Source organism: Phaethon lepturus, unplaced genomic scaffold, assembly GCF_000687285.1.
Source record: "Phaethon lepturus isolate BGI_N335 unplaced genomic scaffold, ASM68728v1 scaffold8040, whole genome shotgun sequence".
NCBI lineage: Eukaryota > Metazoa > Chordata > Aves > Phaethontiformes > Phaethontidae > Phaethon > Phaethon lepturus.
In genome coordinates this window covers 4,708-23,592 of record NW_010511100.1, presented here as the reverse complement: position 1 = coordinate 23,592, position 18,885 = coordinate 4,708, and the positions used below count along the sequence as shown (strand labels likewise).

Genomic DNA, 18,885 nt, shown 5'->3' with positions numbered 1-18,885 from the left:
TCTGGTAATCCACTGTCTCTTCTTCATTTCTAGAGCTGCTGTCAGTAGTAGAATCTATTACTGTGACTGATCTTCAGATAAAAATTTTATTGTACAAAAATGTGGGTTGAATTTAAATGTTTTCTGAAACCATGGATGGAAAAAGCCATATATTAATGGATTCCAGAAAGAATTTAAATACCCAAGCCAGTTTAGAGTATCAAACAAAGGTAAAGGAGTAGAAAAATTTAAAAATGGATGAATTAAGATTGCAAAAAAGCAAGGAAACCAACATATTAAGAAACCCATACTCAAAGTCTTGGCAGCTTTTCTGTCTTTATTCTTAGAAAGCTCCCCCCCAGTTTGTTGAACACAATAGGGCACAAGCTCGAGCATTTAACCAACATTTCATAGCCCTCAATTCCAGAAGCATAAGCTTCCGAGAAAACCACACCAAAAGCAAAAGCAGCGGGCGCCGGTCAGCACGCAGCTACGATTTATCTATGGTTGTGACAGTCACGGTGCTGGTGTAATGCAGAGGGTGGCAGATTGCATAAAACCGATCCATGGCAATGGAACGAAGGTGGTAAATGGAAGCGAAGCAGAGCATCAGGTCGAAACTGTAAGGAACTTTGCAGAATGTCATCCCAAAATACCAGCATTTCTCCACAGACCTCACCATGCTGTGGGGCGTACCAGCGAAGCCCAGCAGGAAATCCGTGACGGCCGTGGGTGGGATGGGGAAATTGGCCGGAGAATGAAGCTGCTTGAAATACGAGATGGAAATGCTTATGGCCAGATTCCCTAAGATGGTGAGAATGAAGGCTGCTGTTATGAATAGATACATTACCCCTCGTACTCCTGGTGACCTTAAGCTGTCAGGACAGGATCTATTTCCAAACTCGGAGCAATCAGTCAAATCCCTAGAGATATTCGGAGAAAGCATAATCAATCCTGTATTAGATTTTTCTGCTGGAGATGCAGTTCCACAGGCAAATTTAATTTTCACAGGTTTCCAAAAGATTCCAAATCCTAACATGAGAATACAAGAAAAAGTAAGTCAAGAGCATGAATTAAATTACTGGGTGAAATGCAGTAATTCAGAGGCAAATTTTCTCTTGGCCTAAATAGGGAACAACTGCAACCCATTATTTTTCTGAAATGGTATACGAAATCTGGTAACTGGAAGCTATTATAAAATTCATTGCAAATAACATTTAAAATAAAGCAGTTGAAAGTAAACTTAATTGCCTCTTAAATTAACTACATTAAATGATAACATCAATTTTATTTTGTGCATTCTATTGTGTCTGGAGCATTTTGTAAAATATGGTTCTTACATTTTATATACATCATAATATTAGTAATATTGAAGTATTAGAAGAAAAAGATTCATAGAAAAAGAAACCTCTCAAGTCATTTCAGTCTGTAAATGCTGTATGGGATTTTTTTTTTTGTGTCTTCGATCTTAGAATGTTGATCTTTTTTCTATAGGAGAGATGTTATGGGATCTCACATACCTCAGCTTTCTTGGAGGTTTCAGTTAATGAGCTATTCTTCTAAATGCTCATCTTATGAGTCACAAATCAACTGCCAAAACCCCCTTTTCCAAATTATTTACGATTCTAAACTCACCTTCTGTGGATGATGAAGTGGTAGCAATGAACACATCTAACGGAAATCAGTTATAAAATTAGTATAAGAAATACTCTTTTTTTCCCCTACATATACACTTGTTTTCTGTCATAATTCCACTAACCGAAAGGGAGTGGAGATAGGTTGAGTCTTGTCTCCTTGTAACAGACCGTGGTCCAGCTGCAGTAATTATAAATGGAACCACTAGTGAATACTTTCAAGGGCCAAAAAATTCCCTTCATTTATCAGGGGAGAACTAGACCCATTTCTTTCACCTCTTTTCCTGATAACTTTTTTGGACTAAGAGCAGATTTAGAAATAGCAGCCAAAAGAGATGCTCTTGTCCAAAGCAATTTAACCCATGTAAAAGGAACTTGGGAAGCAGCTCGATCCAGTGACTTCTTCCAATAGGTATCACTCTGAAATGAAGAAAATACAGAAACAGAGCATCAAAAGGATAAAAAGAATGCTTGGAAGTAATTTTTACAGGCTAACCCTACCAACATCTGTTTTAGTAATACCACCAGTAGCTTCTTTAAGTAGACATTTTCCTGGTTTGTTATTGTCCTGCCAAACTGCAATGTCTGTAAAAGGCATTGTAACTTAGCTCAGATTAATGAAAGGTGGAAATTTATTTTTCTTTTATGACATTACATTTAAGTCCCAGGAGATTTTGAGTTAAAAATATACATATAATTTAGGGGTTTACATCAACAGGAGAAGATAAACAAAACCAAGCATCTCTATTCCCAAGACTGTTATTTTTGTTTGCTCTATTAATTCATTTACCCTCGTGTATAAGTGAGTTTTTTTGGTGACTTAAGGTAGTCAAGATATGACAAGTCATATCAAAACAGTCTTTGAAAAGGAGAGGCTAAAGGTAAAGGTGAAGGGAAGATGTTGTGTTTTTTATCTATAATGCATTCTATCTTTCACATTTTTTAATTTCCATTTCTAACAAAACTTAGAAATGAAATTTTTAACAACCTTGAAGAAGATTACCGTCTTATCATTTAATGGGCTGCAACAGCACTTTCTCTCATGCTGGCTGTATCTGCAAGCTTTCACATAGTGTACAGAAAGTTTTCCCCATACATTACAGAAACAAATGAAGTGTTAATTTAGGTCAATTTATCATCTGGTATTGGACAATCTATTGTTTACAAAGAAATAAAAACCAGGAAAGGTAATATTTATTTTCTTATAAGAAAAGACAAAATTAATTCACTATTAATGTGAATAAATGGAGTCTGAGGTCACAGGTGGATGTTCAGACTTAATGCTGACACTTACGCAGATATACTGAACATGCATTAGAAATCCAAGGGTAAAGGACTGCTGTTGAGGAAAGACTGGATTTTTATTGAATGCAATATACAGTATGTCATTAGAACAGGGCAGAAAACAAACATTTTTAAAAATTAATTAAGTGAAAAGTAAGAACATTTAAAGGGGTCTACTTTTATGGCAGCTGCTTTAAAGACAAACAATGAAACTTTCTCTTGGAAATAAAATGCAAATCTCTGGGATTATCTACAACAGAATCATTTACAGACTCCAAAAATAGAAAAATTTTGTCATTGTGTACAGCAGAAATACTTTATCTTTGAGATCTGTCAGTATTTTTGAGACAGGCATGTCTAGTAACTTTAAATAATCAAGTGAGAGATGGAAGCTTCACACAGATGATCCTTTATAAAACATAAAGTTGTGCAGAAATCTGTGCAGACACAATTAGATTTTTAAAAATAATAAATCTGTGGATAGAGACTACACTTCAAAAAGCATTACCTTCAGAAAGCAGTGTCCCATGCGCCTCACCATTGGTCCTCCTTTCAGCATGGGTCAGAAGGCAGTGATGCGGGAACAGTTTGACACCTCACCTTTCAGAAGTTAAGCGTCTAAAAACTGCTAACAAATTTACAGGAACTGAAACCTTTATGAAAGAAACTGCTTAACTGGGTTAAAGCAAGCCTGCAGAAAGGACCTTAGAAATTGTGTTTGAGAATTAGTTATAGAAGGCACTGCTGTACTGCAAAGGCAGTGTGGAGAGAAAATTGTGTAGTCATTATTTTCACTGGTAAAACAGTTTAGTTTTGTTGCAGCCTGTGAGTTTCCTTCATGTTGTACCATGTCATTTCCATGTTGTTCTTAATTATTGATCGGAGAGAACTATTTGTTTTCTTATTACTAACTGCTTTTATTCATCTGGGCTGGTTTCAGTAGAGCAGAAATCACAGCAATCAAGAGCAAAAAGACAAGCTCAAATTTTCTCAAAGAATTATTTTCTCCTATTGGTAACTGAGGAAGTCGAAAGAGTATAGGATGCACTCTGTTTTCAATGATCTCTCTTTAACTGACAGGTTAAAGTTGACAAGAGTACTCAGTGTTTAAAGAGACTGACTTTTCCTATACTGATGGGAAATAACAAGTCCAGACATCTAGGAGTGGGTTGTGGAGTTCCCACTGCCTAAGTTACCTGTGGATCCAGTCTCTTAGAAAATGAATTTGTTTTACAAAGGCTATTGCATAGTCATCACATAGAAACATTTTCCATTACCCATGTAGTTGGTTGGATTTAAAGTGGCAGCATGAAGGTGAAAGGATTTTGTTAAAAAAAGTAAAAATCAGAAAATTAAATTTAGTTGGAAAAATCTAGTCATGCAAGACTACGTAACATTATGCAAGACTCAGTAAATATTATGGGAGTTAAATTTCACAGAATCACAGAATCGCAGAATCACAGGATGGCTGAGATTGTAAAGACACACTCCGCCCTATCATCCAGATCATTAATGAAGATGTCGAACAGGACTGGACCCAGTATTGACCCCTGGGGTACACCACTAGTTGCTGGCCTCCAACCAGACTTTGTGCCAATGATCACCACCCTCTGGTTCTGGCCGTTCAGCCAGTTTTCAATCCACTTCACTGTCTGCTCATACTTCATTACCTTCTCTATGAAGATCTCATAGGAGATAGTGTTGAAAGCCCTACTGAAGTCTAGATAGACAATAACCACTGCTCTCCCATTGTCTACCAGGCCAGTCATTTCATCATAGAAGTTTATAAAATTTAGGCTATGTCTAATGGAAACAGACTAGTCAAAAAGTGCTTACAGATAGGCATAGGTTTTTTTCGAATTATGTCTTTAGATGCAGTAGTATGACTAAGATGATCAGAAAAACTACAAAAGTAAAGAACTTTTGTAGAAACATGAAGTAGCTTATGTTTGACTGTATCTAGTATTTCCTTCTTTGTTGAGTGTGCATTAATGCATTGTAGAGGACAGAGAGTGTACAGTGTGCACAACATAGATGAGTTAATGATTTAAGGAAAGCCATACACTTTGCATTATTTACACAGTTTGAGAGCTCAATTTTTGTGTTTCAACACTGCATTAATGTATTTTTTTATCTATCAGCTTAAAATACTCCATTTTGGAGCGAGGCTTTCCTTGTGAGACTTCTAGAAGGGTCCTGCTTGGACAGTTGGTGCTCCTCCTCTTCCCCCGTCCTGCTGCATCTAGTGTCTGAGTGTCAGACCGCAAGACTTAGACACAAGTAGGACCACCATGCATGAGGCCATAGCAGGTGGCAGCCCGCAGCCTGCAGCACCAACCACCGAAACACAAGCTACAGGCACTCAGGCAGAGGGGACAGGAGGCAGTCCATGACTCTGAAGTTTACTGCCAGTGTTGTACAAAGCATGAGAAGGAAGGAAACGTTGCAAATGGTGCTCACTGGTGGCAAAATGAACAGATGTAGGTTTACTGATGAAACAGAGCCTTTCATCATGTTGGAGTAATTGCTTTGCACAAGATTTCAGGGAAGTTAAAACATATGAAATCACCCAGTGGAGACTCGTTTGTTTTGAAAAAGGTAGCCACCTGGGAAGTATTTAATAAAGTCACTAATTAAATGTGTTGATAAGGAATTTAACGATACCCTTTGCACTTTGTTTATATCATGACACTTCGAGATGGCAGTAAGATACATTCTGCTTCACCAGACCTAACTCATAATCTGATCAGACAACAATATGAGGCATTTTTCTTGTGCTCTCCTAATTTATTAAAGTCTTGGGTCCAAATAGAGTCCCTGTAGCCTCATTAACACATCTCATTTGTACATCCCCTTCACAGTGAGAAATAACTTTGCGCTGCCTGTGATTAGAGTTAATGAGAGAAAGTAACATGGGACTTCATTAAAGTTGCTCTGCTAGAGAAGGCACTCTGTAAACAGAAGGCAAGGACGCTCTTTGGGAAAGTGCCACCTTTAGATAATAGGACACCAGAGGAAAAAGTTAGTTCTGAAACTTTCTGATCTGGGCCGTGCACAAAAGGTGACTATATTGTAGGCTATTAAGAACAAGGAGAGCAGCCTTCTAGGTGTGGATGAAGGTGACCAGCAGTCTATGTGTGGAAGCCCCTTGTTACTTCTGTGGAGAATAAATATTGGTGACTCTTGGTTAGACTAGCTTGCAGGAGAGTTGTTGGTCTATATACGGAAAATTTCTTCTTCTACTATTTCCATTTACGCTGAATAGATTATGGTGATCTTGTGCAGCTATGATGTTGTGATGCCCTCTCTACTGGTTTTGGATGGGATAGGGTTAATTTTTTTCACAGTAGCTTGTATGGTGCTATGTTTTGGATTAGTGATGAAAACGGCGTTGGTAACACCTCCCTGTTTTATCTACTGCTGACCAGGCCTTCTCTGCAAGAAGGCTGGGGGTGCACAAGAGCTTGGGTTGGGGCACAGCTGGGACAGCTGACCCCAACTGACAAAGGGATAACCCACACCTTAAGATGTTGTGCTTGTGCACAGCAATAAAACCTTGGGGGAAGAAGGAGGAGGGAGCACATTCGGGGTTAAAGTTCATATTCCCAAGTAACCATTATGCCTGGTGGAGCCCTGCTTTCCTGGAAATGACTGAATGTCTGCTTGCAGATGGGGAGTAGTGATGAATTCCTTAATTTGCTTTGCTTGTGCATGCAGCTTTGCTTTTCCTATTAAACTGTCTTTATCTCAACCCATAAGTTTTCTCAATTTTACCCTTCTGATTCTCTCCCCTATCCCACTGGGGGAGTGAGTGAGCCGCTGGGTGGGGCTGAGCTGCATACTGGGTTAAACCATGACACCCTCCAAACTTCTGCACAGCATGCATGGGATGGTTTAGACTACCCTAACCCAAGGTCTCACCTATCTGCCCTCCCTGGCAGGTCCTCTCCTCAGGATGACCTACTGGCTGCTGACAATTTTTGACCTGCTTCCCTCCTGATGTGCTCCAGGGCAGGACATACGGAACTGCATGTGTGCCTCTGGGACTTCACAATCCACCATCCCACCACTGTCTCTGAGCTGCAGCTATTCAGGCAAATCTTCAGTAGTAGCTTCATGGATCACTGCCTAGATCCAAAATCTCATTTCAGGGCTCTTGCTCGTCAAGAGTTGGTCCTGAGAAGACATCTAACTGCTAGTTCCAGAAAACTGGCCTTTGACACAAGCATTTCTGGAGTCCCAGGATCATCCCAGCTTTTCCACAGTGTGAGATTCACCTATGCTGAGTGTTCCTCATCAGGACCTGGGTCTTCAGGAATCTGGGTCTGTTTTTTATTGGTTTAAGTGGATTCATTTTGCACTAGCGTCTAAGCACGGACTGGAGAAGCATGTGCTCTGTTTGAACTAGAGGCTATCCTGCAAGCAAGCTAGGATCATATTCATTCATGGACTACTCCTGCAATTAGAAAATAATGCCAGAAAGATGTTAGAACAAGTTATGAAGAGAGACTGACTGGTTGAGAACTCAGGTAGAGCTGAAATTCTCTGGAAACACAGTAATGTTTCCAGATTTTCATGGAGATAGTGGATGAGGGGAAAGAAACAACTTCTCCATTGACTTCCTGAAGGGACTATGTTAGTATGTACTCAACTTACTAAATATACTTAAAAAGCCTCAGATAGGCAACATTCCTCATAGGGACAGATCACTTTCCTTCAATTTATAATACCACCAGAAAAAAGGAGGTATCACCTGGCAGCACTTCTGAAACTGCTATTTCAAGAGAGATCAAGATGTCTGAGCAATCATGCTGTTCATTTCACAAGGTAACACTGAGTATGAGAAAACTAACTGCATTAGGCCAGCCTCACTGGGGATGAAGGAAGAAGAGAATTACCCATTAATTTATCAGAAAGATAGATTTTTTAATCTTAACTTACTTTGTTCCTGTGAGATAAAGTATTAAAGTAGTCATATTGTCACTAAGAAGGATTATCTTCCACAGCACAAATGCTGATGTGTTGTATATTTCATTGCTCTTTTTTATGTCATTTTGGAGCGTACAAACTTACAAGGTGGCAAGGAAAGAATAAAAGAGAACCTTAGATCCTGATATTTTGCTCTGCTGAAATGTAGCATCATTCAAATTTTATGCTCTATAACATAGAGTGCTTCAGTTCTGTTCTACAAAGCACAGAAAAGAAAGACAAGATACACATACGATGTGCACTTACACAAGCAACATGAATGGAGGGCATCATTTACTGCTGAGCATAGCTCTTACTTCAGTACAGAGTCATCAATTTCTCTCCGTAGTCTCTTCTCAGGTACTAATCCTTTCCTGTCCATTCCCAGGACTGGTCCTTCATAGTCCAACCAGATGTCACACAATCAGGCCAGAGGCATTATTTCCTTCTGTTTGGTGATATGTTAACTCTAGAAAAGCCAGGTCATATATTAAAAAATGACAGTCTGTGTGTCTTCTTCAGCTGGTGACCATGTGCTAGATTTTGACTTACTCGCCTGTCCTTCGTGCCCCAATCTGGGTGTCCTGAGAAGCTGCCCACAGATGTAACCTTGACAGCCTGCTCACCCAGGTGCCATCACCCCAAGCCGTTCCTATAGCCCTTCTTCTGCCACTCCTCCTGGTGCTTCCGCAGCCACCCTGCCTCATTCACCCTTCATTCAGGCCAACCGTAGCATTTCTTCACAATTCTCTGTATACTTTCCTCACCAGCTGTCACGGCATTGCCATCAGATAAAACAACAGTAAGTTGTTACAGAACAAAGTTCTGTAAGATGCAGATAGGCAAATATTTTACATAGAAACATTCATTAGACAAGCGTAATTTTCTGGCATTGTCAGGTTCAATGTTGCTTTTTGCTATTGCTTTTCATTCCGTACATTGTATTTTTCCTTCTCTTTGATCTCATTAAACATGCTTTTGATCTCATTAAGCAGCAAAGCCTTTAGCTGACAAACTCATAAGTGACAAGCACTTTTCACAAGCTGAAATGGCAACAGAAGGAGCTGCACAACTTTTCTCTGACCCATTTTCCCTCCATGAAATGTGACCGTATGGCTGGTTATGGGCCTATTTTGACCTCTGCACACATACGGAAGTAGATGGACAAAACTTCAAGACCTTTGGTTTATTACTCAAAGATGTCTAGAAATTCAAAAGGAAAAGGCTTTTCTGCTCTTTCTAGAGGACAATCAATAAACACAAATATTGTAATATAAACACATCTTGTTCAAGAAATTAATCTGTTGTATCAGAATAATTTCTTAATGGTTAAGAGCATGGATATAAACTGCTCTAAGTTTTTTTTAAACTTAAGTCTTGCTTTTCTGTGCATTGCATATAAATAGCTATAACCAAAGCACCACATACAAATCCCAATCTGGAATGAAAGAAGATGTAAAGCACAATAACTGCTTCTCTGCTTGAACCAGATTTGGTAAATGAGTAAACAAATAGGTGTTTCTTTCATTTTCAGCTCTTGCGTGTGGGAGGTTAGCCTCTAGGCAAAAATTCAAACCTGTGAATCCAATGGTTTAAAGTATGTTACTCTAAAAACAAATGAGTCCTCGAAGAGTCCTGTTGAAAAACTTTTCCAAGCAGAATCATTTTTAATGCCCTGCGAAACCACATGTAAAAAAATGCATAAACAATTGGATTAAATGTAGAATTTAAATAACCAAACCAAACCAAAGCATCAATGAGAATAGGAGGTGTCACATAATTCATAAATGGATTAGTTGCTGTAAAGAAGAAGAATGGACTCCAGCAGATGAGAAACACTCCCATTATTATGCCTAGAGTCTTGGCAGCTTTTCTTTCTCTGCAGAATGAAATGTGGTGCTTCATTTCAAATCGCATATTTTTTTGGCTAACTGTATCAATGGATCTTGCCTGCCTCTTGGCTATAGAGTATATTTTCCTATAGATGTACAGCATAACAAATCCAGGGATGTAAAAAGACACTATGGAGGCCACAACACCTGAAGTTTTGCTAAAAATGACAAAGCATCCTCCTGCACAATGGACATGATTATAAACTTCTTCTGCACCTTGCAAGTTGAGGTCCAGAAAGATCATCCCAAAAGCAAAAGCAGCAGGGACCATCCAACTTACAAATATCATGACCAGCATAACAAAAGTATTTATCTTTGATTTGTATCTTAGAGGGTCACACACAGCATAGTAACGGTCGATGGATATGAAGGAAAGATGGAAGATGGAAGCTGTGCTCAGCATAATGTCTGTGCTCGTGTGGATCTTGCAGAAGAGCTTCCCAAAATACCAGCAGTGCTCAACAGAGCGCACCATGCTGCAAGGCATGATGAGGAATCCCAGCAGAAAGTCTACTGTAGCCATAGAAAGTATCAGTAAATTGGTAGGCGTATGGAGCTGCTTGAAGTGTGATATTGAGATGATAACCATCAAATTGCCAACCACTGTTGCCAGAATAATGCAAACCATGAAGATATACATGGAAACACGGACACTGTTTGACCAGCTGCTCCTTATGCAAGAGCCATTTACAGATTCACAGCACAGTTGCATCCTTACTGAGGTCTCAAATCCACGTAGGTATGCAGCATGGGTACTGTTTTTCCTGAGGTACATTTACAACTGTTATTTTCTTTTCTATACAGGGAGAGCTGCAGGGAGGGAAAAAAAGGGCAATTGTAAACACCTTAATTTATTTGGATGTGTAGGAAATTCACATTTCATTATTTATGAAGGATAAATTATTTTTTAATTATACTTTTAACAGAATGACAGTTTTGTCATTAGACTTCCCTTGAAGTGTGAATCTCATTTGATGTAATAAACTGTATAACGGGGTGTTCTCACATCAGAGCAGCAGTGGCTCCCAGAGGCCTGCACTGGGCCATGTCTTGTCTAGTGGGAAGATGAGAAGTCCTTTTCATTGTTTTCTGTTTAATCTTACTCATCAAAATTGGTTGGAGTCCCTTATCTCTCACTTTGCTCTTGAAAATCAGTAATTTTAGATTCTGAAACTCCCTCAACTTATTTTTAGATACGTAAGTCTAAGACCTACAAGCCTAAACCAGAAGGCTAAAGCTGAGGAGCCCATGCTCAGCCTCTCCTCCAGCCTTGTCCTGAGAGTGGTAACTCAACCCACTGTGCAGCCTGGCGAAACCAAAAAAGTTTCCATGAGCCCTTGGTTTTTAGGCAGATGGCACTGCCTCGCCAGATCAATCTTAGCGCAAACCTCTTGTAGGCTCTAGCTGTAAATAGAGATGTAAGGAAAAGATCTAAGAGGAGAAAACAACTTTTCTGCCCTTTTGCTGCCAAGATATAATGGAAGGGCCTGACTAATCTGAAGCATTAGCCATTGCATAAGCAAATATATTTTCTGTCGGGCTCTGTTTTATTTCAGTGCTAGTAGTTTGGGATTATTATGTGTGTTTATTATGTTAATACTGCTTTTAGCTAAGGCACAAACATGGAGAGAAACATTTTCTGGACATTGCTTTAGTCTCCATCTAAGGGCACAAATACTGCTGACCTTCTGTTGTGTGTGCAGTAGCTTGTCCCTTTTGCAAGTCTCTCTTTTTACAAAAGCATTTAATGAAAGTACTTAAGCACTTGGCAAGCAATATTCATTGTTGGAAGATCTGTCTTTCCTTTAATTAACAAAAAATAGTATTGTTGTGAAAAATAAAGAACATTAGCATATGCTGATCAGTTGCAATATCATTCTGGTATGAAACAGTTGTTTAAGTCAGAAAAATACTGACATGGCAATTCAGCCAGTATTAATTTAACCCATTTCCTTCAGGACTTTGCTGCTTCTGGGTATTCCGGATAGAACACAACAGAAAAATTAATTTTTTTCCCATATTGAAACAAGTGTTATTACAAGCACACCGTGCCATTAGGAGCTGAACGGAAGCTGAATATAGATGATAAACTGTAGCTTGCAAAACCCCGACAGCCACCACTAGCAGCCTGTGCATCCAGAGGCACTCTCAGGAATACAGGACATGTGGAATCCATGTATATTTATTTACTGTTTGGGGTGCCTTTTGCTTCCCCTTTTTTTCTGCCTACTAATGTTTAAGAACATCTCTGCTCTTTTTCACCTTGCTTTAACTATCACTTCATATATCTTGTCCTTCACTTTTGGTCAGTCTTTTCATGTTTCTTTTCCTGCCTGTCATTCCTTCTTTTGGCACATTTACACCCAAGGTAGAGACTGCACAGCTAGATGGATATTTATGAACCCAAATTTTCAATTTTCACAGCACAAAGAATTAAACACCAATTTAACTGTATATACTGGGCATAATTATAAAAGTTTTAAGCCCATTCAGGTTGTAAATATGTCACACAGATTTTGACCTTCATTTGTTTCATGTGTAAATAAATTAAACAAATATGCTAAAACAGCCTATGAAGCCAACCAAAAAGAATTAAGATGCTATCTCTAGTTTTCTTTTAGATTTGAAAGATTAGTAACTTATCTATTGTTCTCTGACAGAGAAATTGTGCAGCCTAAAGTAGTATGATCACCCCTAGAAACTGTTTTTCTCTGATGAAGTTTTCAACAAGAAAGCAGAATGCTTCCCTTCCGTATTTAATTACAAAGTTTAAAATTCAATACAATGGAAATATGAAGAGGCATACTTTTAACAACCTGTTCTCATACCTTTCTCCCTTCATGCTGGGTAGAAGTCTGCTCTTGACACTCATTTGTTTTCTGCTGATTGAGTGGCACTCCTTCCTTTTAAAGACCATCTCAAAAGACAGCTGAGCCTCTTCGCCATCATAACAGTTCTGGGTAACACAAATTTTGAGAGGGTGGGCATTTAATCCACAGCCGGAGCAACCTCCAGAAACTCACAGCACATCACTGGAGGATGTTGGGTGTGATGAATGGCGTTCTTGACCCGTGTCTCAGGAGAAGCTGTTAATGTGAATAATAACTCAAACTGTTTATTTTGTCACCCACTTAAGAACAAAATCATGTCTGTATACTTGTTTAACAGGCCTTATTTATAGGTAAATTCAACTCATTTGAACTGCGTTTACTTGTTTGATTAAATGTTGTGATCGCATTGTGAGCAGCCGAAGATTATCTAGGCGCAGAACAAAATCCGCCATGTAGTCTCCCTCTGTAAGCTTCTAAAATATAGCTTCTAAAATATGTGAGTATAGGTAGGCTACAGCAGCATGTAAGATTTCCTTGAAAAGGAAATGCCTTGTGTACAGAGAGACAGGATGTGTATTCACCAGCCTAGTTCTGATTACTCTGCTGAACAAATGGGTTTAATCAAACAGTCTAATCAGTTAACAGCTATTTGCAAGATACAGCTTAAAGTAAACACCTATTATTGGCTGTATTGGAGTCACAGATGAGGACCATCAATTTTTTGCTCCACGAAGGACTTCGCAACCTTTTAAAACAGTGATACTGCTTAACATAAAAAACTGTTAATATGGTGACCATCAGCCATTATGCTGTGTGCCTCAGGGACATATGCAACAAGGCAGACTAAGATACTACTTCTTGCAAACTATGCAGCATGAGCTGGGTTAGCTGCTTCTTTATATTATGTGCACAAAAATCAAAATGAATACAAACAGCTCAGTTCTTTTCTTGAGGCTGCACTTTAGAGGGACTGCGGTGTTGCAACACAAGGTTGTCCTTGGTATAGGAAGAGAGTTTGCCAACTAATAAAAGTGCAGAGACAACCATCAGGCTGAGTGAGAAATCACTTGAGAGAGTCAAGAGGATAGTCGAGGAGAGGAGCCAGGTCCAATTGCTCATAGTTGGAGAGATGTCAAAGAGACATTAGGCATCCGAATACTGGTCTCTGAGAGAGGTCCTCTCCCGTTTGAGATTCATAGCTGTGGGCCTGCCTCCGTCTCTTTGAGGAGTGAGGGTTTATGCCTTGGTAATTACCTTGACATACACATCTTGACATATACATTTTTTAGGAAGGTAAAATTTAGGGGAACAAATCCATGTTGCCTTATTCTGTACAAAACCCGTTGTTATAAAGAAGTCTGGTGGCCAGCTCATTATGGGGACTTAGTCAAAAGGCATCCATGCATGCACACATGCTGCTCTCCTGCCATGCCTCTCCTTCGAGTGACGCAGCGGCCAAAACTCAAGGGGACGATCTGGAAAGGCATCTCTGCTTGAAGTGTTTGTTTCAGAAGCAGCTGCCTGGCAGCAACCAGCCAAAGCCCTGGGTCACCCTCTTGGGGCTGGGGAGCCTTCCCCTGCCCTGAGCAGCTCTGCTCTGCTGCAGGCGGGCAGGCAGCAGCCAGCTATGAAGTCTGGGTTTTTGTTCTGCCTCCCTTCATGACCAGATTTTGAGTCTAGTCAGGCAGCATTTTCTTGCAGTTTCTGACTTGCAATAAAATGCAAATTTCCATTCTTCCTCTCACGTGTGACATTTCTCCAGGAGGCAACCTGCTTCTTTTTAAACCTGCTGAGGACTTCGGGAAGGTTATGAGTCCTCAGGGAGATGAAATAAAATGAAGAGGAAGAGTCAAAACCCTATGATGTAAAACAGTATATTGTAGGGTTATTATATTTATCAGATGGCTGTATGACAGTTTTATCTTGTCGGCCGGGACTGTGCACTGAACACTGGAATATGCTGGTGGAGGGGAAGTTCAAATAACAAATCTGAGAGCAGCCAGTCTGAGTGCAGGTCCCTGGGGCATGCCATGTTTGCTCTCTAGCTGACTACCACCAATGCCTATATACTTTAAAATAATTAAATGTATTTTTAAAAGAGAAATGCAGAGAAAGGGACCTGGTGACACTAAAGGAGAATTTTGTCCCTGATACCAACATGGCTGGGTTCTCATCTTGACTTCACATCTAAAGAAGAAAAGATTAATCTGTGGGGTGGCCAGCTTTCCTGTTTCTACCAAAATGTCTCAGGTCCAAGGGCTGCAAGACATCTACCATGTACTTTACAAAGCATAGGGGAGAGAGCGGGCTGGGGCTGGTTGGTGAGCACAACTGCCTGCAGCAGGGACGGGACCAGTGTGGGGTCCAGCAGGCACCTTTGGTAGCCGCATGGCAGCAGGAGGCTGCCCACAGCCTGGAGGTGGCCATAGGGGGTTCCTGAGGGCACAGCAGGATGTCTCTTTATAGACTATTTTTGCAGATGCCCTTCACTCTTCTACCAAGCACCAACCCACAGGCGTAGCACTTGGCCTTCGTTATGTGTGAATTCACCAGCTTGTACTGCAGGACCCACAGACGTCGGAAAGGAATGAACCACAGACCTAGAGGAAGCTGCGAGCTTGGGGAGGGTGGTATTTAATGGTATGTTTACTGAAATTAATGTAAAGTAGCAGTTTATAAGATATCAAGATAATTAAGTAATTAAGCAGGCCAAATTGTCAACTAATTTAGAGCAACTAGGAACACTTAGGTAACAAGCTTTCATGCTGTTGGTGCAGATGCTTCAAACAGGTGTTTTTCTTGTGGCTTAATGCTGATGTGGATCATGAAAATATTCCCAAACTTGCTATTTATGATATCAAAGAGAAATATGTCAAGCTGTATTTTTGGGAGACCTCGGAGCATTTATAAACAGTCAGTGTTCAATAGTCTTTTGAGTCTGTAATATAGTAAAACAGTTATGCATCAGAATTCAAAGTAAAAACTTGTGTACAAAATAGTTGCTGTAGCTTTCTTTTCTGCAAAATTTGTATCTCTGCAATAACTAGTTCTCAGAGTTTTGGAAAACTCAGAAAAAGAGATGTTGTCATAATGTCTAGCATACCTTGGGTCGTCTACACATCTTGTCTGTTTTTAAAACATAAAATAATTAGAATAGAAAACAGCACAGAAGGGAATGGAAATGGCACTTTTGCCAGACACCAAACCCATTTGAACAATGTGTTAAAAAATGATCTGTACTTCTTAGGCAAGACTGTGAAAGGGACGCTGGAAATGGGAAGAAACAGAATGGGGCTTGGGAATGAGAACTGTTACGACAGAAAAAAATAAAAGACAGGACAGCATTGATTTCTACTGTGATTCTTTTACCTTGCATTTCTATGGGTGCAGTTTGGTCATTCGGAAGAAAATACCATTTTACAGTATCTGTTAGACAGAGGAAAGTTTCTCATTTTCATATGGTTCACTTTAAAAACTGGCTGTCTGCAAGGGCAGCCATGGATTTAAAACTACTGGAGGCTCTAAGGTGGCCCCATGGTTGGAGAGGAATTTTGAAAGGATATAACTCCACTCACCATTTATGCAGTCCTCAGGAAGAAAAGCACAGCATTACACAAAAAATTATCTTCTTAAGTTTCCATGCCTATGTTTGAAATCTGCAGGAAAACGCACAAATTCCCAATGAACTATTAGTTCAAAATAAATACTTCATTTTATGGGTGAAACGAGAAGATGTGCCAACAACTAATCTGAATGCTACTGCTGCAAACCTGGTGCAATTCCACTGAAGACATTCTGAAATTATCCCAGATTTATACCGGAGGAATGTAAAGAAGAACGGATGAGTTGATTGACCTCTAGATCTTTTCCCATAGTTTATATTCTTACTTTTCAGTGGAAACCATCACTTTTCCTTGCCAAGTAAAAATAGCTGTTTATGCCATGTTTATGCTCTTTCTCAAAGGGTAGTGCTTAAGACCGGGACTATAAATCCAAACCTCAAGATAAATGCGAATCTCTGAAATGCACAGAGGAAGAAGAGATTCCAAGAAATAACGCAGCCCGTTGCCCCGGCTCGGCGGCAAAAGCTGCTCCGGCAGACAGCAGCTCCCGGGCTGCCCGGAGGGCAGGAGCAGCCCCTCGCCTCCCCCCGGCAGGGCGAGCGAATCCCCCCACGCCGCGGAGCAGAGGCACCCACGCAGCCAGGCAGGTCCCCGGTGCCTCGCCAGCGCTCCCGTGCACCCACCAATCCCACAGGAGTGAATTTAGGACCGTGGCCAGTTTGTAGGTATTCGGTGGCCTCCAAACACCACCTCCGATAGGAAGGCGAGCACAGAGGAGGGAGGCAGCGAGCAGTCAGCAGGTTCGATCCCAGCTTCGTCATTCTGCATCCTCGTGGCTCTGGAATAACTTCATGGAAAGAAAGAGCCTTGCTCTGAATTCCGAGCTGTGCCTGTGAGGAGTTTTGCCCCCTGGCTGTGTTGCTCTTTCAGCTAGCGGGAACAAATGGCTTTTTAAAGCATCCCCTCAGCCACCACCAAAACCTCATTGCTGTTGGAGCTAGTACTGTTCACCACAGAAAGAATGCGGTCACCTGTGCAGAATAACGACTGTTACCTGCAGCACTAAGCACAGAAGATTCATCTTTGAAGCAAAATAATATCCCAGACTAGCATATTAGCAGCTCACCGTATTTCAGACAGCGTGACGTGGAGACGGTACCTGCTCAGGAGTCACTTCCTCACCACGAACCGGTGCAGCCTGCGGATACAGCGCGATAGTGACTCATCCCACGTGAATCCCACAGCTGAGCGGCTGCACACTTGGTCTGACTCTGGTTTACAGCCTGCTGGAAAAATCTCATCAACTGGATGACGTAAATATAAAATATTCGGAAAAGATAAGCAGATAATAAATCTATTCTGACACTGGCAACTAGCAAATGCAAAGATGACTGCATTTGAATTAAAGTAAAGCCAGGCTCATGGAAAGAAGCATACAAAATAAAGACAAATGTTTATTATGGTCAAAGTACACATGGAGCTAGCAGCACTGAACTGTTTTTAAGATAGCCTGATGTTTCTTGCCCTCATTTCAATTTTGTATAACTTTGCCAATCTTTAGCAATTTCAGTTACCTTTGAAAATTTGATTTTTCTATCCCAGACTGGATATTTAAAAAAAAATCCAACTACAATACTTCAGCAGTATCTAAGAACAAAACCAATTAAAAGATGTTTTCTCCTAATGAAAAAACTCTGCTTGTCTTTTATTTACAGTGCTCTGGTGTTTATATGCTTTGCAGCAGTGACTTAAGAGGCGTTGATTGCCTATTTATGTATCTTTCACCATCCCAGAGGAACTATACCTAAATATGGCCAAATTACAAATCAGCAGTGGCCAAACTGCAACTTGTTGCATTTTAAAGCACAGCTCTTTGACCGGCATTTGCATCTTCAAACGGTAAGTTCTAGTATTGCCAAGGAGCCCAAGGAAGATCGACCATCCAGAAAGAAGGAATCCCAGGAGGGAAATGAACTGACCCACTTCGGGTCAGTTTGCGTGCATCGACTGGTGGGCTGCACTGGTGGAGGGCCATGCCTTACAGTTCCTGCTCCCCTGAGGTTTCTCTGAGCCTTGGGTGGGACCTGTGGGCTCAGGTCGCAACTTCTCCCTGGGGATTTGGGATCGGGGTGGGCTTGGGAGACAGGAAAGTATGGCCCTGGCAGGGTAGCACAGGGGATGTGAGACTGAACAAGAGGGACAAGTCATGGTGAAATGAAGGTCTTGAAATGTCACATTCTGGTCTGGAAGTGTGGCTACTCTACTGGAAGCCATGGAAACCTAAAATTGCCGATAAAGACTTATATGTCAATAAGCAATCTGCTGGAGCCTCCATTCTCATGGACTACTCGCTCTTGCCTTTCACAAATGCTGGATTTGACTACAATAGGCACATACTGTTTTCCTAGAAATGTTAAACAATTTTAATGGTTTCTAATTGTCCATTTACAAGCCCAACAGACTGCAGATGCCAGTGCTGCTGCACCGTGGACCATTTTCAAGGCAGGGGGGACCTGCCAGTGCCATCCTTTGCTTCCACGGTTGATTGCTGCAGCAGGAGGAGGGAGTGCTGTGCATGGGCATCGCTGGTATCGTGGCACTGCAGGAAGAGCAACCCAACTAGTGCAGAAACTACCAGTGTCAGAAGCTGTGCCCTTTTGTGCCCACCCTCCGCTGCCCAGTTTCAGAAAGACATGCATGGGCAGCCTGATTTCTCAGCAGAAGAGTTTCATTT

The 18,885-nt window shown here is 40.8% G+C and overlaps 2 protein-coding genes across 2 annotated transcripts; both read right to left on the bottom strand.

Moving 5' to 3' along the window:
- Positions 1–290: 290 nt before the first annotated feature.
- Positions 291–4,666, bottom strand: LOC104617450 (trace amine-associated receptor 2-like). Its single transcript, XM_010282782.1, is given in 4 exon segments — positions 291–484; positions 487–1,011; positions 1,615–1,650; positions 4,480–4,666. Coding segments are annotated over 4 exon segments (942 nt in total).
- A 4,801-nt stretch (positions 4,667–9,467) lies between these two features.
- On the bottom strand, positions 9,468–10,469 carry LOC104613792 (trace amine-associated receptor 1-like). The gene has a single exon (XM_010282769.1). It carries the CDS (start codon positions 10,467–10,469, stop codon positions 9,468–9,470), a length of 1,002 nt encoding a protein of 333 aa, XP_010281071.1.
- Positions 10,470–18,885: the final 8,416 nt, after the last annotated feature.

Bases quoted from the DNA above. Each gene is read 5' to 3' on its own strand.
- LOC104613792 (XM_010282769.1), bottom strand. From the start codon at position 10,469: ATGCAACTGTGCTGTGAATCTGTAAATGGCTCTTGCATAAGGAGCAGC.